This window comes from Lacerta agilis, chromosome 18 (assembly GCF_009819535.1).
Source record: "Lacerta agilis isolate rLacAgi1 chromosome 18, rLacAgi1.pri, whole genome shotgun sequence".
Classification (NCBI taxonomy): domain Eukaryota; kingdom Metazoa; phylum Chordata; class Lepidosauria; order Squamata; family Lacertidae; genus Lacerta; species Lacerta agilis.
In genome coordinates this window covers 6108479-6129632 of record NC_046329.1, presented here as the reverse complement: position 1 = coordinate 6129632, position 21154 = coordinate 6108479, and the positions used below count along the sequence as shown (strand labels likewise).

At 48.1% G+C, this 21154-nt stretch overlaps 1 protein-coding gene across 1 annotated transcript; it reads right to left on the bottom strand.

Moving 5' to 3' along the window:
* Window positions 1–829: 829 nt before the first annotated feature.
* On the bottom strand, window positions 830–13586 carry LOC117039454 (radial spoke head protein 3 homolog B-like). The gene is made up of 8 exons (XM_033136566.1): window positions 13456–13586; window positions 10570–10657; window positions 9336–9477; window positions 7752–7897; window positions 6745–6948; window positions 5007–5169; window positions 2260–2346; window positions 830–1205 (listed from the first exon to the last, which is right to left on the bottom strand). The coding sequence occupies exons 1-8, from the start codon at window positions 13584–13586 to the stop codon at window positions 838–840; spliced, it is 1329 nt and encodes a 442-aa protein (XP_032992457.1). The 3' UTR covers window positions 830–837.
* Window positions 13587–21154: the final 7568 nt, after the last annotated feature.

The following is a 21154-nucleotide window of genomic DNA, read 5'->3' as shown; positions in this document are numbered from 1 at the left end:
TATAAAACCTACATACAGCAACAGTGTTTTGTGTTGTGTAGGCTCCTATGATGTAAGCCATGGCCCCCGCCTGCTAGCCTGCTCCCTCAAATATCCCTGGTTTGCTCCTTTCTATATATAGGGTTCCTAAATTCTGCATGGACTGGTTGCATGGAAACATGTGCCAATGCCTTGAGATACCTATTAGGTCCATAAATGACCATCTAGCATATATTCAACACAAAAAACAGTGACAATTTGTTGTTGACAAAGGACAGCTGGACATATAAAGGGCCCCATTACCTTCAGTAGCTTAGGGCAGTGTTTTTCAACCACTGTTCCGCGGCACACTAGTGTGCCGTGAGATGTTGCCTGGTGTTCCGTGGGGAAAATTGAAAAATTCGAAAGATTTGTGTTTATTTGATTCCTATTCAAGAGAATTACTTTATATATAGTCAATATAGGCACAGAGTTAATTTTTTTAACATTTTCTAATGGTGGTGTGCCTCCTGATTTTTTTCATGAAACAAGTGTGCCTTTGCCCAAAAAAGGTTGAAAAACACTGGCTTAGGGACTCATCAAACCTAAATCCAGCCCTGACAATAAATATCAACAGAGAGAGAGGGGGTCTTCGTCCCCCCTTGCTAACAATAATGGTATCCCTTGAACCACATGCTATTTTATTTTATTTCAAGAATTATTATTATTTTACTCTGCCCTTGTTTCCTCCTCTAAAAACGAGGTGCACCCTATGGTCCAGTGCGAAAACGAGGTGCACCCTATGGAGCGAAAAATACGGTAATTCTTTTGGGCACTGAAGAACTAATTCACACACGCCCTACCTGATTCATTTAGTCATCACTGTGGTTCTGGATCCTTGGCTTCCGGCTCTTCCGATGTTTTGTCCTGATCTGGAGCGGGTTCCGGCTGATCCGGGGCTTCCAGCTGGTCTGGAATCGGCGGCTGTTCCGAGACTTCCGGTTGGCCAGGAGCTTCCAGCTTATCCAAGGCTTCCAACTGGCCGAAAACATCTGGCTGATCCAAGGCTTCCAATTGGCGAAGCTCTTCCAGCTGTTCCATGACACCCTGGGACGTACCAAACAATAATTCCATGGAGGGAATCATCGCCTCTTCCGGGGCGGGCGGCAGGACCACCTCTGGCCGGACCGGCAAGACTTTTTTCTCGTAGCAGTCTAGCCTCATTTCCACCATGTCTCGGATTAAGTCTGCAAGGAAAGTTGTGCCGCGTTAGAAATTGTAAATGTTAGCACCCTCCCAAATGCTCAGGAATTAATAGGCCCAAGTCTGTTATGGTAGTTGATTTCGGCGCGGGCAGGACCGGCACTAGGGCTTCTTGCGCCCTAGGCGAACCACCTTCTGGCGCCCCCCGCCCGCCCCAACAAAGCCTGCTTTAGTGGGAGGTGGGGGTGGTGGAGAGGCAAGCAGCAGTTTCTCCACTGTAGCGGAGAAGCTGCTGCTCGCCCGCCCGGCCCGCCCCGCAAGCACCTGCCCGCCCGTGGGGGCGGGGGGAGGCCGCCGGCGGGGCTGCACGGCTCCCCCCTCTCGCTGCGCTCGAAGATGGGGCTGGGCGGCCAGCTCGCAGCCCGCCCGGGAGAGCAGCATGGGCGGCAGCGGCTGTGCCGCCGGCGCGCGAGTGCCCGTCCGCCCGCCCACCCACCCGTGGGGGCGGGTTGGGGAGGGGGCGGCCGGTATGCCGGCGGGCTCGCGGGGGCGCCCCTGGGGGGCCCCGCGCCACCAGCCCCAATGGATGAGACGGGACAGGCTAGCCCGTCCCGCCCAAGCCTGGCCAGCGCCCCCTCCATTTTGGCTCCCTAGGCAATTGCCTAGTTCGCCTAAATGGACGCGCCGGCCCTGGGCGCGGGTATCAGGCTCAGATCAGCAATCGCAGCTGGGTGAACTAAACAGGGAGTGTAGACACCGGCCTAAGGGCGCCACGCCTTTTGGGAGCCCCGCGACAACAGATCGAAATGAATATTGTACGTTTTGTGTAATAAAATTGGTTCACTGAAATTGTGGGCTGGTAAAATAAAAACACATATTATTAGATAATTTGTGAGGGGCCCCACAACTTGCAACTGAGGGCGCTGCTTTCTGGCGGTGGCTACCAAGGTTGCAGTTGCCAGAGAATGAACCGAGGAACTTAGCTTTTATTTTGAAAAATATATAATTTTGCATCGCCGTTTTGTAAGAAAACAACAGACATCGAACCTTATTTACAAATGAACCCACCCACCCCACTCCCCGCATAATTTAACTTACTGTCGGCTATTGTTCTGCCGAGAACCCGGTTTTCCATGATCTCTTCTATCTCCGACATCATCCCCGGGAAGAAGCCTGTCTCGATGTCTGTGAAATACAAGGAGAAGTTTTAAAAATTATTACCCAAATGGAGAAGTACTGGAACTTTGCACTTATGCAGATCGTCGTTTGGTGGAGCAGCTGAGGTTGGAAACAGAAAGAGCTCACCCACTCTGTGGTGCGACAAGGGTGACAGACCTGAGCGTTTCTCTTGACCAGGGATGGAGGAGAAGAAGAGGAAGAAGAGGAAGAGGAGGAGGAGGAGGAGGAGGAGGAGGAGGAGGAGGAGTTTGGATTTAATATCCAGTTTTATCACTACCCGAAGGAGTCTCAAAGCGGCTCACATTCTCCTTTCCCTTCCTTCCCCACAACAAACACTTTGTGAGGTGAGTGGGGCTGAGAGACTTCAGAGAAGTGTGACTAGCCCAAGGTCACCCAGCAGCTGCATGTGGAGGAGCGGGGATGCGAACCCAGTTCACCAGATTACGAGTCCACCGCTCTTAACCACTACACCACACTGGCTCTCTGGATGGAGAGACTTTGGCCCACCTGTGGGAACCATATTATGCCTCCCATCATCTCAGGCAGCAGCTGGTCGGAGCTGGAGCCTAGCAACCAATTGGGGGACTTTGGGCTTTCAAATTTCAGTGTGGCGCTGTGGTCTAAACCACTGAGCCTCTTGGGCTTGCCGATCGGAAGATCGGCAGTTCGAATCCTTGCGATGAGGTGAGCTCCCGTTGCTCTGTCTCAGTTTCTGCCAACCTAGCAGTTCAAAAGCACGCCGGTGCAAGTAGATAAATAGGTACCACTGCGGCGGGAAGGTAAACGGCGTTTCCGTGCACTCTGGTTTCCATCATGGTGTCCCATTGCACCAGAAGTGGTTTAGTCCTGCTGGCCGCATGACCCGGAAAGCTGTGTGCAGGCAAACACCGGCTCCCTCGGCCTGAAAGCGAGATGAGCACCGCAACCCCACAGTCGCCTTTGACTCGACTTAACCATCCAGGGGACCTTTACCTGGTCCCCTGTGTGACACCATAATTTGACACCCTCTGCCTCTCGCCTTACATTCTATGTAATAGTTGTGGCGCCCCTGCAGCGGGCAAACCAGTTGCGTTCCCCTCTGCAGCAGCATCTGGGATAGCTCAGTTGTCAGAGCATGAGACTCCTAATCTCAGAGCCGTGGGTTTGAGCCCCACGTTGGGCAAAAGATTCCTGCATTGCAGGGGGTTGGACTGGATGACCCCACGGGGTCTCTTCCAACTCTACAATTCTTTGATTCTATGATCTGGAGGCCCGCTGCAACTGATCCACCAGCCATGGACTCTCCTTAATAGGAAGCTCTTATTAGGGCTTCCTGTTCTCGCCGAAACTTTCCTGGCCAATGGTAGTCTTTTCTGAGGACAGCCAAATCTATCCATTCCGGTTCTTTGTGTTCCTTAAGTTTTTATCAGCCACATGTTTTCTAAAAAAAGGCATGCATGAACATTCTTGTGTATTTCCACGCACATTTCTCCTATTAAAGGCATTCTTGTGTTTATTCCATTTACTTGACAGAATTTGCATGCCACTAAATTGCAAAAAAACAACAACCCAACAACATCTAAGCACATCCAGCGGTACACGGTTGTGCCCAATAGCCTCATCTTTGCAAGCTGTTTCCCCTGGTTTTGTACGTTGTGTTCTGCAAGATAAGCATTTTTGTGTCAACGTTTTCCGCTGAGGTCATGTAGGGCTTTCAAGGTCAGCACCAACCCTTTGAATTGTGCTCCGAAACATCCTGGGAGCTAATGTAGGTCTTTCAGGACCGGTGTTATGTGGTCTCGGCGGCCGCTCCCAGTCCCCAGTCTAGCTGGTAATGTTTAGGGAAGTTTTTAATCTGTGATATTTTAATGTACAGTGGTGCCCCGCTAGACGAAAAACTCGCTAGACGAAGGCATTCGTCTAGCGGAAGGCTGCCCCGCTAGACGAAAAAGTCTATGGGGCTGCCTCGCAAGACGAAAAATTGTTGTCTTTTTTTTCGTTTTGCGGAGCGCGGCTGTCATTGCCGCTCCGCAAGACGAAAAACCCGCTAGACGAAAATTTTCGCGGAATGAATTAATTTCGTCTAGCGGGGCACCACTGTATTTAAATATTTGTTGGAAGCCGCCCAGAGTGGCTGGGGGGACCCGACCAGATGGGCAGGGTACAAATAAAATAATAATAATAATAATAATAATAATAATAATAATAATAATAATAATAATTACAGTGATACCTCAACTTACGAATTACTCGACATATGAATTTTTCGACTTACAAATGAAAAAAGTGCCCGCAGGCCTACAAATTTTTCGACATCCGTTGGCGGTTTTAGATGGGGTTTACTCGACTTATGAATTTCAGATGGGGTTTACTCGACTTACGAATTTTTCTGAATTTTTCGTTTCCAATGCATTCCTATGGGGAAATCGCTTTTTTCCACTTACGAATTTTTCGACCTACGGATGTGCATTCGGAACGGATTAAATTCGTAAGTCGAGGTACCACTGTATTATTATATATTGCTTGCTGTTTACAATAAAATCTTCTCACTCACTTGCGTTTGCGTTGCCTCTGAATCTCATTTAAAAGAAGCACCTTGCATTGGGGCAAGACAGGTGCCTTTTCTGGGGAGCCTAAAAGCAGGATGGGAGACCCCACCCCACCCCAATGCACAGCAAGCCACACACCTCTCTCCACCGGGTCGTAGAAGTATCCACTCTGCCGAAGGCTGCCAAAGACGGAAGGAATGAGGTCCGACAGGTATCGCTGAGCAAACGCCCGAGCCGCGATCTTCTCCGAGGTTTCTTTCTCCTTCTGAAGGAATTCCAGCTGCTGCTTTTTACGACGCTCCTGCCGGAGAGAGGAAAAACAGCCGGTCGGAAACTTCTGTGTTTTGTTTTGGGTCTTTTTTTTACATTTCCCAAGCCATTTCAGCAGACTTTGAATCGGACCCGGTAGCCGGCGGCCAACGAAAGAGGTTTAAAGACTCTCTCGAGGCAAATCTTAAAAAAAAAATGTACAGGTGAAACTCGAAAAATTAGAATATCGTGGGAAGGTTCATTTCTTTCAGTAATTCGGCTTAAAAGGTGAAACTAATATATGAGGTGCCGCAAAGCATTGTGGGGGGACGCAAAACGCTCGCTGTGACTTGAAGGGGTGTGGGCGGATGGTACCCCAGGTCCTGGTGGACTGAGTAAAGCAAGCACAGCTTGAGGCTCTAGGTGGAGGTGCCAAATGTCACCCCTTGAAGATGGCACCCTTTGTGCCCCCTGAGAGGGCAGTGCCCTGGTGAAATGTGCCAGGCTGCTGGGTGGAGCCCTGGCTGGGCAGAGCTGTGCTTCTGTGGCTCTTCCCAGCAGGAAGGAAAAAGCAAAGTGTGGAGGGAAGGGAGGGGGGGGAGAATTTATAAGATTTAATTTTATAATGATTTGTTGCAATGAATTTGGAATCAGGCAATGAAAACTCAGAAATACAGTGAATGCAGAGGGTAAGATAACATGATGAATAAGATGTGTAAGTTGAATAATTATTTTGTAAAAGAATTATTTTTTAAAAAAAATGCGAGAATGAGGAAAAATCAACGTGGAACTAATTGGCAATTACTGTGAATAAGGGTTAATTTGGAAATCAACGGGAGGGGAATCGGGGAAGTCCGAAATGGTTAAGATGATATGTGCAAAATGAGTGATTAAATTCGGAAAGAATTGTCGAATACCCCTGTGAGAGTGGGGGCTGTTTTGTACGCTCCTCTTGGTGAGAGAAAGGGGAGTTTGAAAAAAATTAATCCTGTATTGTAATTTGGATTTAATTGGGGGAAAAAACTTCAATAAATATTATTTTCAAAAAAAGGAAAAAAAAGGAAAAGCAAAGTGTGTGTAAGCCAGCTGCTGCACTGAGCAACTTATGAGTTGTGGGGTGGGCATGCTGAGAGTCACCCACCCCTCCCCTGGAACCCGTGGCGAACCGCCCCCTGCCCCCCCTAGCAACACCCCTGGTCAGAGATGCATCAGAGGAGGGAGGGGAGGGGAGGGGGCAGAGGCCAATGTTGCCCTTGGCACCCCTGACCATCCTTCAAGGCGCCCCAGGGTGCCACGGCACCAGGCCCAAACAGAGGGGGGGTCATATGGGCCACTTGGCCCGGGCCTCCGATTCCAAAGGGGGCCTCGGTCAGCATATTCACAATCGCTAACCATTATTTAAATGTAAATACTTAAAATAATCCTTTTCCCTATGTATTTTTAAAAAGCACTATTATTTATATACTTATTTATAAGACTTCGGAGATCCCCAGAGTAAAAAAAGGGGGGCACATTATCTACCTGGCCTGGGCCTCTGCCTGGCTCTGCAAGGGCCTGCACGGCACACTGCTTGGAAACCAGTTCTTCCTTCCCCTCCCCGCCCAGTTAGCCGCGCCGGTCTCTGCACCTTCTCCTCTCTGTGCCGCCGCTCCTGCTCTTCAAGTCGCTGGACCTCGGCGAGTTCCGCACAGCGCAGCTCGTGGTACGCGTACTGATGCGCCCGCAGGTCGGCGAGTTCCTCCTCCTCCATGACTTCCAGCAACGCCTGCTCGATGGTCTTGCCGACCAACACCTCCAGCATCGGCCTGACTTCGATATCAAAATCGAAAAGCTGGGGGGGGGGGAGGGCAAAACAAATTGGAGAAATCAGAGGCGGGCTGGCATTTTGCATAAGGGAATGTCTTCAGAAATGATTTCCTTTAAAGCGTAAATTTGCACATCGAGGACAAACTCCCCCGCCGCAGTGGTACCTATTTATCTACTGGCACTGGTGTGCTTTCTTTTTTTCTTTCTTTTTTTATAAGAAATTTATTAAATTTTCCAATAAAACAGACAATACAAAATACAATAAAACAACTACAAACTACAAAAATACAAAAAATCTAACTATCTTTATCATATTCATCACATTATATTGGGACCTCCTCACATCCTCTCTTCTGCGTTCATTTTTGATCTTCTTTAGTAACTTTGTAACATTGTGAAATCTTCTTTCTCACCTCACATAATTCTAACTACTTCTTATATCCTATTTTAAACTAACTTCTAGCAATACTGAAGCCTTAAATGTGTGCTTTCAAACTGCGAGGTTGGCAGGAACTGGGACAGAGCAACGGGAACTCACTCCCTCGTGGGGATTCGAACCGCCGACCTTCCGATTGGCAAGCCCAAGAGGCTCAGGGGTTTAGACCACAGCGCCACCCGCGTCCCTAGCAGCATTGGACGAGACGTTGGACACTGTCTGGATCCAACCCCGCAGGAAATTCGGCACGGCAGAGGAAAGAGCCTCTGTCCAAAGTCCCGCCTAGACCACAGTTCTGGCAGCCTGAAACTCTCTTTCCAGGCATGCCTCTGAAGGGGTTCGACTAAATGACCGCTGGGGGGACCCCTGCCGACTCTATGGTTCTCACGTACATCTCCTTCCCAGATCTGGGTGGCCACATCTCTGCCGGTCTTCGCGGGGATGAACAGAGGCGTTGCCGGCCTGTCCAGAAACGCGTCCGTTTGGCATTCCATGTCCACTTCGATGATACGATCCGCAAGTTCTTCCAGATACAGTTCTGAAACGGCATTTGGGGCGATTTATATAGGGGCAGTTTTGCAGTTCTCCCGACCCCAATCTCCCGCACGGAGGACAACCAGGCTGGAAATGGGACCCCTGAGCTCGTTCTGAAAAAGGAACCATTTTTTGGTCAACGTCTCCAAAAGGGAACTAATTCCTGTTCCCGTTCAGCTCATTTCCCATTCAGTTCCCAGTTCAAATGATCCCCGGCCATTCCCCACAGCCACCCCGGCGTTTGAAATGTCTCAGGCCTCTGTATTACCCCTCCCCACCCTCTCACTATATATAAGAGTCTGGTGACTTCAGTTTCAGTTTGCAGGCGAAACTCGAAAAATTAGAATATCGTGGAAAAGTCCATTTAGGTAAGCAATTGTTTTCATTAGCTACTGGAGTTTAATATGTGAGATAGACTCATGGCATGCAAAGCGAGATATGTCAAGCCTTTGCTTGTTATAATTGTGATGATTGTGGCGCGCAGCTGATGAAAACCCCAAAGTTGAAATTGTGAATTTGGGGTTCTCATCAGCCGGACGCCATAACCATCACAATTATAACAAATAAAGGCTTGACACATATCTCGCTTTGCATGTCATGAGTCTATCTCATATATCAGTTTCACCTTTTAAGTTGAATTACTGAAAGAAACGAACCTTTCCACGATATCCTAATTTTTCGAGTTTCACCTGTATCTGAAGAAGTGTGCATGCACACGAAAGCTCATACCAAGAACAAACTTAGTTGGTCTCTATGGTGGTACTGGGAGGAATTTTTTTTATTTTTTTATTTGGTTTTGACTATGGCAAACCATAAAGCTATGGTTAAAGCTATGGTTTTCCCAGTAGTAATGTACGGAAGTGAGAGCTGGACCATAAAGAAGGCTGATTGCCGAAGAATTGATGCTTTTGAATTATGGTGCTGGAGGAGACTCTTGAGAGTCCCATGGACTGCAAGAAGATCAAACCTATCCATTCTCAAAGAAATCGGCCCTGAGTGCTCACTGGAAGGACAGATCCTGAAGTTGAGGCTCCAGTACTTTGGCCACCTCATGAGAAGAGAAGACTTCCTGGGAAAGACCCTGATGTTGGGAAAGATGGAGGGCACAAGGAGAAGGGGACGACAGAGGATGAGATGGTTGGACAGTGTTCTCAAAGCTACTAACATGAGTTTGGCCAAACTGTGGGAGGCAGTGAAGGATAGGCGTGCCTGGCGTGCTCTGGTCCATGGGGTCATGAAGAGTCGGACACGACTGAACGACTGAACAACAACAATGGCAGACCAACACGGCTACCCACCTGTTGCAAAACAAGGTTCCGCTGTATGTAGTGTAAAACCGAATTTTAAAAAGATTAATTTTTTAAAATAAATTTTAAGGTTAGGAAATGAGAAACCGAAATCAGCAGATTTTTTTCTCCACCGCCCCCTTCCTGGTGCATTACCTGTCTGAACGTCGACATGCCTCCTGCCTTCTAAAGGATCTGGCGTTCTCGTCCGAAGTTGATCCCTAGCTCTCCTCCTGGCCAACGCTTTCCGTTGGGCTTCACGTTGCCTTTGAAGCTCCAGAGGATCGGGTTCGCTGCTCTGGTGGGACGGACGGATGGAGATAAAGCGGTTCTTGCGGTGTCCTTAAACTTATTTATTATATTTGCATACTGCCCTATAAACCCACAGCTACTAAGGGCGGCTGACAACATGAAATCGCGAAATGCATCATGAAAACAAAAACAGGAACGACCCAATCAATGATTTTGAGGACATGGTTTAAGTCTGGCTGGATATGTTGAATATGCCCTCATCATGTAATGAAGAAGAAGAAGAGTTTTGGATTTGATACCCCGCTTTATCGCTACCCGAAGGAGTCTCGAAGCGGCTCACATTCTCCTTCCCCTTCCTCCCCCACAGCAAACACCCTGTGAGGTGAGTGGGGCTGAGAGACTTCAGAGAAGTGTGACTAGCCCAAGGTCACCCAGCAGCTGCATGTGGAGGAGAGGAGACGCGAACCCGGTTCCCCAGATTACGAGTCTACTGCTCTTAACCACTACACCACACTGGCTCGTTTAAACATATATTTTTTACATTGTTTTTTACATTGTTTTTATAAATGCAAATATATTGTTTTATGCTGGTCTGTGAGCGAATAAAGTAAAGTAATAATCATAGGAACGACCCAATAATAATTGTCCCCCCCCCACACATTTAAAAGGGCACCAGATGTGGAATTAAAAGAGAGAAAGAACGAGAGAGAGAGAGAAAAGAGAGAGAGGAGAGAGAGACCCAACACTTACAGTATTTTAAAAGGGCATTGGATGCCCATCAGCAAAAGGAACGTTTTTTGCCTGGTCCCTAAAGGTGTATAATGAAGGCGCCAGGCAAACCTCCCTGGGGAGAGCATTCCCACAGACGGGGAGCCACTGCAGAGAAGGCCCCGTTCTCCGATTGCCACCCTCAGACCTCTGGCGGAGGAGACACACAAAGAAAGGCCTCAGAAGGTGATGTCAGTGTCCAGGTCAGTTTATACGGAGAGAGGCTGTCCTTGAGGTATTTGCCGGTGCTATTTTTTTTTTAGAAAAAGAGGTGCCGGAACTCACCACAAACACATTGTTCCTTTTGCCTGGAATGTGCAATTGAAATAGATGCAGGTAGATAGATATGTCAAAGAGAAGGAAAACTCACCCATGGTAGGATGTGAAGAGCATAGGTATTTCCCCGAACGACTCGCCTCTCGTACATGAGGTTGGCATAGTGATAGGCCTCCTCCTCCCTGGGAGAACATAAAGAGGGACAGGCTTCGAAATCAGCGTTTAGCATAAATTAGCAACGGAGCATAAGCGAGCAGGGTGTCACTGTCCCCATTCCTGCTGCTAAATCTGCGAGATACGTGAGAATAAATAAGCTCTCCTTAATTTGCAAGTTTACAAGCCTGTCAGAGGTATTTGTGCCCAGTGGGATTTTGTGATTTAAAAAAAAAAAAATTCTTACAGAGTTCTGGGCCTTTTAGAAGACACCTGAAGGCAGCCCTGTTTAGGGAAGCTTTTAATGTTTGGTTGATTATTGTTAATATTTTAAATATTTTTTAAATATTGCATTTTAAATAATCCTATTTATTCAGTTTTACAAACATACAATATATTTACAATTTATTACTTGTTGAACATTTTGTATTTTGGCCACCTTAGGCCAGGACTTCCCTCAAGCCTTCCATATGGTTTCCAAATATTTTCCCTCTTTGTTTTTATATTTATTCCATATATTATTGCTTTGATATTCATAACTAACATAATCTTTGCTTATTTCATCACACAACAATATTTATTCTTTACTACAAAGCCTCTTGCAATCCTACTAACGTATTTGCTTGTGTATTTTCCCTCAAATAATTTGCAAATTTTCTCCAATCCCCAATAAATTTCTGATCTCGCTGTTCTATAACTCTCCCTGTCATTTTTAAATATTTTTAAATATTGTATTTTAATATTTTAATATTGTGTTGGGGTATAAATAATTTATTATTACTATTATTATTATTTTATAGTAATAATAATACAGGTGCCATGGTATTACTTAACTGAAACAAATGTGTTCTTTTAAAATGTGAGCTAAAAATGACACGAAATGTGCTTTTGTACCCCGCTCCCAGTGTAAATGGGAAGCACAGAGTTCGAGAGCTAACACAGAGAACGTTCTTATTACTCTTTCTGTGTGGTTTTAAAATGAACTGGGAATTGTTTGTTTCTAACTCTGCAAGAAGAGAAGAATCACACATTGGATTTCTATTTGTTTTGTAGAAGGAGAAGCAGCTTTAATTTTTTTTAATTTTTAAAAACACTCTACTTTTAAGCTGAGGTCGGCTGGCCATCTGTCGTGGATACTTTAGCTGAGACCCCTGCATTGCAGGGGGTCAGACTAGAGGACCTTTGGGGGTCCCCTTCCAACTCTACCATTGTATGATTTCTTTGCAAACCAGCTGGGCAGCCGTAGACATTTAAAAACAACAACCAAAATAACAACAACAGCAGCAAGCTCGTTCTTTGCACCTCTTTCTTTCTTTCCAGCGCTTTCTTAAATTTATAAAAAAATTATCCAGAAAGAGAGAGGGGAAAAAACATTACGAGATCAAGACAATTCCCAACTGAAAAACATCAGAAACAAACAAACAAAGGCACTTCCCTTTTCTAACAAAAGCGGAGCATTTAAATCCGACAAAAAGCAAAAGCAAAAATGTAACAATCCCATATATTGGGAGTGTTTGGGTTGTCTGAAGTATTTAAAAAAGCAGTGATGCTACACCAGCCTCCTGCAAACATTTGTCTGTGTTGTTTACTTCCTCTGGCTAGTCTTAAGTTCATGTGCAATTATTATTATTATTATTATTATTATTATTATTATTATTAATAACCCACTCATCTGGCTGGGTTTCCCCAGCCACTCCGGGCAGCTCCCAACAGAATATTAAACCACGATAAAACATCAAACATTAACAACAACAATAATAATTAATTATTATTATTATTATTATTATTATTATTATTATTATTATTATTATTATTATTATTATTCTCTGGGAAGCTTCCAGCAAAATATTAAAATACAATGATTCATCAAATATTAAAAGCTTCCCTAAACAGGGCTGCCTTCAGATGCCTTCTAAAAGTCAGATATAGTTGTTTATTTCCTTGACATCTGATGGGAGGGCGTTCCACAGGGTGGGCGCCACCACCGAGAAGGCCCTCCGCCTGGTGATCTCGTAGGTAAGCCGGTCCCAGGTTGCTGAAGGCATTAAATCCTTTCTTTTTCTTTTATTCGACCATCAGTCAGAAAAAAAAATACATTTGTACAGAATTAAAAACCCCCGAAGGAACTTTGAAGAGGAAAAAAAAAAAGGAAAAACATAACCCACAATGGAATGGAGCTAAACAGATAGCCCCATATCGATACAATCAATAAAAATCTTAAAAGCTAAAAAAAGAAATTTAGCCACCCGGGAGGCTGTATTTCTAGCGACATTGTCCAGCAAGTATAAAACCTGTCTTTCTCTGGATAGAAAGCTAAATTGACGTAAAAGTGGAGCTATAAGGTTTTGCCTGAGTTCTGCATAGAGAGGACAAGGCTTTTAAATCAGGCATCCCCAAACTTCGCCCCCTCCAAATGTTTTGGGACTACAATTCCCATCGTCCCTGACCTGTAAGGTGCTGTCACGCAGGTCTAAACCAGGCATAGGCAAACTGCGGCCCTCCAGATGTTTTGGGACTACAGTTCCCATCATCCCTGACCACTGGGTCCTGTTAGCTAAGGATCATGGGAGTTGTAGTCCCAAAACACCTGGAGGGCCGCAGTTTGGGGACGCCTGCTTTAAATGCTAACAGGCGCGCCTCGAACCTGGCAGGCACCTGAACATTATGCGCTGGCAAGGCCTCAGCCGGCATTCTGCCCCGGCCGCAGCTTCTGGGCCGAGTGCGAGGGATGCCCCGCAGGGAGCGCATTGCAGTAGTCTCATCGCGGATGTCGGTTCGACTCTTTCGGGCCGTTCCCGGTCCATCCCTGGAGCCTAAAGGTACTCACGTCTCGTTGGCATCGATGGAGGTCCGGTACCTCTGCCTGCCCGGCAACGCCCTGGGACGGTTGCTGTACGAATAGGTGGCCGAGGGTCCCGCCGTGCCGTCCCGGCTGACGATCACCGACGTGGAGGCCATGCCGGCTCGGAGAAGCCTCTGGCTCTGAGAGGCCTGGGCTGGGAGGAGCAGCAGCAGCGGCAGGCTCCTCGGCAACCGTCGCCAGGCGACACGGACTCCGTTCCCTGGCAACCGTCGCCAGGGTAAACTGATCCCGGCCACCTGACCCAGCCAGGACTGGCATCCCTCCAAGGGAGCGTTAACTGCAGGGAGCTTAGAGATCACGAAAGGGATGGTTTTTTTTGGGGGGGGGAACTAGAGTATCTGGGGCTATGGGGCTCAGAGGAAGACAAAATGGGCAACTAAATGGCTGCAGTTGCGAGTCTGGCTGTCAGCACACTGTCTGCACACCAACCGGCGACGGCTACAGAAAGGAGGTGCTGGGATTTTTTTGCCTGCGAAGCAAAGTTACTTTTGTTGTTGTTTCTTAATAGGGTACGACACAAGTTTGTGGTTTTTACGCTGCAAACCGCCCTGTGGCCGTCGAGTGGGAGGCGGTATGTAAATTTAATAAATTATTATTATTATTATTATTATTATTATTATTATTATTATTATTATTCGTACCCAAACCGTTTGACTGAGTTGGCCCAGCCACTCTGGGCAGCTTCCAACAGAATTTAAAAGAACCTCTGAACTTTTGAGATTTTATATATATATATATATATATATATATATATATATATATATATATATATATATATTACGCCTTTCATTGGAATAGCTATTCATTCACTCTTTTCTCCTTCATATGCCACAGCTGTACAGATACGAATCTAATAATGCGTGACCAAAATAGTTTGTCTGATGAAAAATATTTCCATTTATATCTGGAAAACGACATTATCTTCTAAGCTTTTGGTTTTTCGGCACCTGTGATTACATTTCCGCTTCTTTTATTACGTTCCATATTATGACTGGTGTTTAACGCTTCTCCCCTAAACAGTGGCGTCGCTAGGGGGGGAGGTGGGGGTGAACCGCCCCGGGTTCCAGGGGAAGGGGGTGACACTTGGCGGCCCCCCCCGCCACTACCCAAGCCGAGCCCCACCACCCGGCACCCCGTCCAGGCCAGCGCTGCTGCCCCCGGCGACCTTGCGAGGCGCAGATATTATTTTAAAAGTAAATTCTGTTTGTAATAATTGTTTGGATACACTATATTTTTAATATGCTAGTTGTTTTTTTGTTTTTTTATTAAAGATTTTCTTGGTTTACAAAAGCGTGCGTAACGTCTCTCGTATTTTTCCATAAAACATTTTTACAGGTCAATTTTAGTTGTGATAATTTTATGCCCATTAAAATAGTCCATAGTTATATTTTATGTTTCTAAAGTAACAGAATGACTTTCAATCTGGAAAAGAAAAAAAAGAAGTGCTGATGTAGCATTTTTTTCCAAAAATTTCCTTCCCCCCCCCCCCCTAATGGAAAAAACCCAGGGAGTTTTCCGAGCTTCAAAATTTCCGGAAATTTTACATCTCTAATCATGAAGATTCGGACACGACTAAAGGACAAAATAATTGTCACAGGTTGCCTCAACTTTTCAACCTTTTGCCACATGAAGACTTGACTGTATGCAAACAGATCTGCCTTAACCCCTCTTGAAAACCAGTCCTCGGCCGTATCAAAACGCTTACAGAACGTCCAGCCTTTTATTTTATTTACGACCTGTCAGGGAACTATCCCCGGTTCAGCGCAAAGAGGTGGGAGGGCTCTTGGGATGTTACAGAGAGCCCCGAACTCACCTGACTAGCAGCACCTCCTCCAGCGGGAGAAACGGTGACATCTCCGGTGAGAAAGGGCAGGCAACCAGGAGCCAGGAGAGTAGGGGCTCTGGAAACGCTGGGGAGACCCTGCACCAGGGGCGGAGGAAGGCTCCGTGCTGCCCGGGGCGGCAGCTCGGAGGAGGCACCCCCTGGCGGCGGGGCGGCCTGACGTTGCGTCGTGACGCCACGACGCAACGTCAGGACGGAGTGCGCACGCGCAAAACGTCGTGCATGCATGCTCCGTTGCTGGCCCCCCCCCCCCGCCGCTTCTGCGGCGACATTGCGAGACCACCACTCGCGTCTGCGCCAGCTCTGCTGCTTCGTGCAGCAGGGGCGGGGCAGCCCCATAGCGGTGCCAGCAGGTGGGCCCCGCACGAGCCTCAGGGCGGAGTGGCCTCGCTCCGTGGCTTGCTCGGGGGCCACTGGCAGGGCAGGGTGGGGCAGCCCAAGTGTCACCCTGTGGGATGTAAACACAGAGCAGCCAAACCCAACACTGCTAGAGTGGACATGAAGGTAACTCAGTCCTCCAGGCTTAACTTTCTGTTTACCTGGACTGAGTTACAGGAACCAGAAGTAGGTGTGGTCTTACCTGGGAACAAGATCCCAAAGATCACTCTCCATTTTGCCTCGTCTTTTGAACAAGCAGGATGCTCTCTCTCAGCCTGCAGCTGAGAGAAGCAGAGGTGAAGCCTGTTCTCCTATGGAATCAGCTTCACCACATGTAAATATATTTATCTAAGCTTATCTGCCTCTTTGAGCCTGTACTGTAACTCATGGATGACTGTAAGTAAACTCTTTTATATCTTATAATCATTACTGTATTGTGTCTTTGCTTTTAAGAGGGAACAAGGGGAATATACCAGGAATATATATTTCTTATAGAGGCTTTAGCAAGCCTATGCAACCGTTTTCTGCTATGTTTTAAAAAGGGAATGAAACTCTGCTAAGTTTGGAGCTTGCTCACACAAGCTGGGATGATATACATAAAATGATATATACTCATCCACACTCCTAAACATTCCCACACACACACCCCTCCCCTAGAACCAGGGGCGGCCCACCATCCGCCCCCCCCCTTGCGACGCCGCGGCCCTGCACTCCCATCAATCAGTGGGAGAGGAGGGAGGCACGCCATCTCCATCGCCCGAACCGCACAGAGGAGTGAAACGCAAAGAGGGGAGGCGGAGACTGGGGGGTGCCGAAATTCTTACGTTGGGGTCGCAAACCAGAAGGGGCCACTCCCGGATTCTGTGAGCGATGGATACAGACATGGAACTTATACCTCTGTGCTGGGGTGGGGGCGGCCATGACGAGCACGACAGGAAAGTGGGCGGCGAAGGAGGAGGAGGAGGACGGCGAGGGAGAGGTGGCTTACGAAGGTGGGAGAAGCCGGGCTTCCTTTGCCACATCATGGCGGGGAGTAGACCCCCGGGGTCAGCGCGCGGCTCCCCCCAGGAAGAACGGAGAGGGTCGTAGACTCAGGCATCCCCCAACTCGGCCCTCCAGCTCTTTTGGGACTACAGTTCCCATCATCCCTGACCACTGGTCCTGGTAGCTAGGGATGATGGGAGTTGTAGTCCCAAAACAGCTACACTGGAGGGTTCCCCCAAACATGGCTCTCCAGCTGTTTGGTTTTTTGGGGGGCTACAATTCCCAGCCACCTTATGAGAAGAGAAGACTCCCTGGAAAAGACCCTGATGTTGGGAAAGATGGAGGGCACAAGGAGAAGGGGACAACAGAGGATGAGATGGTGGGACAGTGTTCTCGAAACAACTAACATGAGTTTGGCCAAACTGCGAGAGGCAGTGAAGGACAGGTGTGCCTGGCGTGCTCTGGTCCATGGGGTCACATAGAGTCGGACACGACTGAATGACTGAACAACAACAATTCCCAGCATCCCTAACCACTGGTCCTGCTAGCTAGGGATGATGGGAGTTGTAGTACTAAAACAGCTAGACTGCAGGGTTTCCCCAAACTAGGCTTCTCCAGCTGGTTTTTTGGGGGGCCCTACAATTCCCAGCATCCCTAACCACTGGTCCTGCTAGCTAGGGATGATGGGAGTTGTAGTCCGAAAGCCGCTGGAGACCCGAGTTTGGGAGTGCCTGCCGTAGACCATGTCTTCCTTTCAGTACAGCTGCCCTTGTTAATCTTATTTGGCGGCTGTTATCCCCGGAGCTTCTTCTGTGTCCCCCACCCCCCTTGACTCCAATCGCTTCCATTTCCCTGCGAGATATCTGCTAGGACGATAATAATAATAATAATAATAATAATAATAATAATAATAATCCTTCCAGTAGCACCTTAGAGACCAACTAAGTTTGTTCTTGGTATGAGCTTTCGTGAGCATGCACGCTTCTTCAGATATCTGGTACTGGTATCTGAAGAAGTGTGCATGCACATGAAAGCTCATACCAAGAACAAACTTAGTTGGTCTCTAAGGTGCTACTGTTGTCTTCGTCCATGGAGCTTTCTTGGCAGGGATACTGGAGTGGCTTGCCAGTTCCTTCTCCAGGTGGATCACATTTAGTCTAAACTCTCCGCTATGACCTGTCCATCTTGGGTGGCCCTGCATGGCATAGCTCATAGCTTCCTTCAGTTATTCATTCAAGCCCCTTCACCATGATCCACCTCATGAGAAGGGAAGACTCCCTGGAAAAGACCCTGATGTTGGGAAAGATGGAGGGCACAAGGAGAAGGGGACGGCAGAGGATGAGATGGTTGGACAGTGTTCTCGAAGCTACCAACATGAGTCTGACCAAACTGCGGGAGGCAGTGGAGGATAGGCGTGCCTGGCGTGCTCTGGTCCATGGGGTCACGAAGAGTCGGACACGTCTGAACGACTGAACAAAGGTGCTACTGGAAGGCGAGATGTGTGTGTGTGTGTGTGTGTGTGTGTGTGTACATGCCGTAGTTGGCTTACCAACACGGCTACGCACCTGCTAGGAGGAAAGCAGGAGTTGGTGAAGCAAACCTTTGTTTTTAGCAAATGATGCCATTTGGTTTAAAAACACACACACACACACACACACACAACGAGGGGGGGGGGGAAACACCACCACGCCATCCTTCCTCCTGGCTTTTCCTGGAACGGATGCTCCACATCTCTCAATTAAAACGGATGAGGCTGAACACCTCCTCTTCCTCCTCCTCCCCACCCACGTATCTCGCTGCTCCCCCATCCCCGCCGGCACACAAAAGCAAAGCAATTAGGCCGGCTTTAAGTGGGTTTAAGCTTTCCGCAGATTGCCACCGGGGTGCGGCGTTGGGAATCAAAGCAAATATATATATATAATAATACCTTGCAGAGCAACGTCGCGCGGAAGCAAAGTCACGCGCGGCTAAGGTGGAGGCGCACAGCCGGAGGCATCGATTTTTATCCGGGGAGAGGGAGGGAGGGTGGCGGGGATGGGGGGGAAGAAGAAGAAGCAAGGCTGACGAAGGCCAGGTTGGCTTCATCGGGGTATACCGCGCACATGCAGCCGGCTCGTCCTCCGAAGCGCCTGCTTTTCGGGGCTTAGGCGTTTGTTTGGCACCCGAAAGACAGGCTCCGCGCGCAAAAGCGAGGATGCGCCGCTGGGATTTGGACAGAACGGCCTGAGCATCGAAGGCGGATGCGGTAAGTAGAGAATTTGCTTCTCTGGGAATGACGGCATGGCGGTGGCTGTGTGCGAATGCTCCCCGCCCCCCCCCCCTTACCCAGCACAATGATGGAGGCAGGAAAGCTGTGAGGTTACATGATGCTGTGTGTTGGGGTATGGGGAGGTCTGCAGCTTTGCAGCGGAGCATCTTCGTGGAACTGTCTGAACGGAGACCCTGAGATGTCGCTGGGATGGTTGGGGGGGGGGAACGGGTTGGCAGAGGATGCATTCTAGAGAGACGCAGAAGATGGGTAACGTGGCACCTGGTTTTACAGCGTTAAGCGAGCTGTCAAGCTCCGGGTAAAAGAACGGTTTATAAATCGGCTCGGCTTTCTGTCCAGGGAGACAAGATAGCCCGGAAGAAAAGCGAATGAAGGCTCAAAGGGATTCAAGGCCGTATTCTGCTAAGCGACCATGCTGAGCATTTAAGATGGCCCATTTTGGGGCATCTTAAATTAAATTAAATTAAATTACATTAGAAGACGCCTGCTTCTTGGGAGAAAAGCAACGACAAACCTAGACAGCATCTTAAAAAGCAGAGACATCACCTTGCCGACAAAGGTCCGTATAGTTAAAGCTATGGTTTTCCCAGTAGTGATGTACGGAAGTGAGAGCTGGACAATAAAGAAGGCTGATCACCGAAGAATTGATGCTTTTGAATTCTGGTGCTGGAGGAGACTCTTGAGAGTCCCATGGACTGCAAGAAGATCAAACCTATCCATCCTTAAAGAAATCAGCCCTGAGTGCTCACTGGAAGGACAGATCCTGAAGTTGAGGCTCCAGTACTTTGGCCACCTCATGAGAAGAGAAGACTCCCTAGAAAAGACCCTGATGTTGGGAAAGATGGAGGGCACAAGGAGAAGGGGACGACAGAGGATGAGGTGGTTGGACAGTGTTCTCGAAGCGACTAGCATGAGTTTGGCCAAAGTGCGAGAGGCAGTGAAGGATAGGCGTGCCTGGCGTGCTCTGGTCCATGGGGTCACGAAGAGTCGGACTCGACTGAACAACAAAATTTTGGGGCATTCGAAGGCAGCCTTCATGCTCAGCCTTGTTGCTTCATTCTCTGCCATCTCTGAGTAACGCCAGTGATCTGCTGCTCAAGCATAGCAGCTTTCTCTAGAGACAGAGAGCCCTTCCAGGCTGGTGCGGTCTGCAACATGTCTTTGGCACGAGAATCATAATGTATTAGTGGTGGGCTGGTTCTGCTTCTGGGATGCTGCCCTGATGCTACCAAAAAACCGCTGCTTTCTGGAGGGGCTGTAGCGCGCCCAAGGTGGCACGTGAATAAACCCAAGCGTATGTGCTGAGAAAAAGGTGTGGGGTTTCAGCAGAAGGTTGCAGGGCGCACTAAACCGGCTGCAAACAAAGGAGTGTGGCTGCCCCCAAAAACCTTTGAAAGAGCAAACAGTATTGAAAATGGGATGCCCCAATAACATCAGGATTGCTAAACATCATCGGTGTTCAAAATAAAGGATGTCTGGAGGACCCCCGAAGATTCTAGTCCTCATGATCTTTAACAAAGGGCCTTTGTTTAAACAGGCATAGCTGTCAACTTTCCCCTTTTCTTACGAGGAATCCTATTTGGAATAAGGGAATTTCCCTTTAAAAAGGGGGGAAAGTTGACAGCTATGAACACAGGAAGCTGCCAGACCATCTAACTAAGTATTGCTACACAAAAAAAAAAGGTAAAGGTAAAGGACCCCGGACGGTTAAGTCCAGTCGAAGGCGAGTATGGGGTTGCGGCACTCATCTCGCTTTCAGGCTGAGGGAGCCGGCGTTTGTCCGCAGACAGCTTTCCGGGTCATGTGGCCAGCAAGACTAAACCGCTTCTGGCGCATGACGGAAACCAGAGCGCACAGAAACACCATTTACCTTCCCGCCGCAGCGGTACCTATTTATCTATTTGCGCTGGCGTGCTTTTGAATTGCTAGGTTGGCAGGAGCTGGGACACAGCAAACATTATAAACTTCCCTAAACAGGGTTGCCTTCTAAAAGTCAGGTAGTTGTTTATCTCCTTAACATCTGATGGGAGGGCGCCACCACTGAGAAGGCCCTGTGCCTGATTTCCTGTAACCTCGCTTCTCACAAGTGAGGGAACTGCCAGAAGGCCCTCAGAGCTGGACCTCAGTGTTTGGGATGGACGATGGGAGTGGATATGCTCCTTCGGGTATACTGGGCCATTTAGGGCTTT

Bases quoted from the DNA above. Each gene is read 5' to 3' on its own strand.
- LOC117039454 (XM_033136566.1), bottom strand. From the start codon at position 13,586: ATGGCCTCCACGTCGGTGATCGTCAGCCGGGACGGCACGGCGGGACCC. The intron at 10,658-13,455 runs GTGAGTACCTTT...ATGTTCTCCCAG, and splicing joins TCCATCGATGCCAACGAGAC to GGAGGAGGAGGCCTATCACT. The intron at 5,170-6,744 runs GTGCAGAGACCG...TCTCTCCGGCAG, and splicing joins GGCGGCACAGAGAGGAGAAG to GAGCGTCGTAAAAAGCAGCA.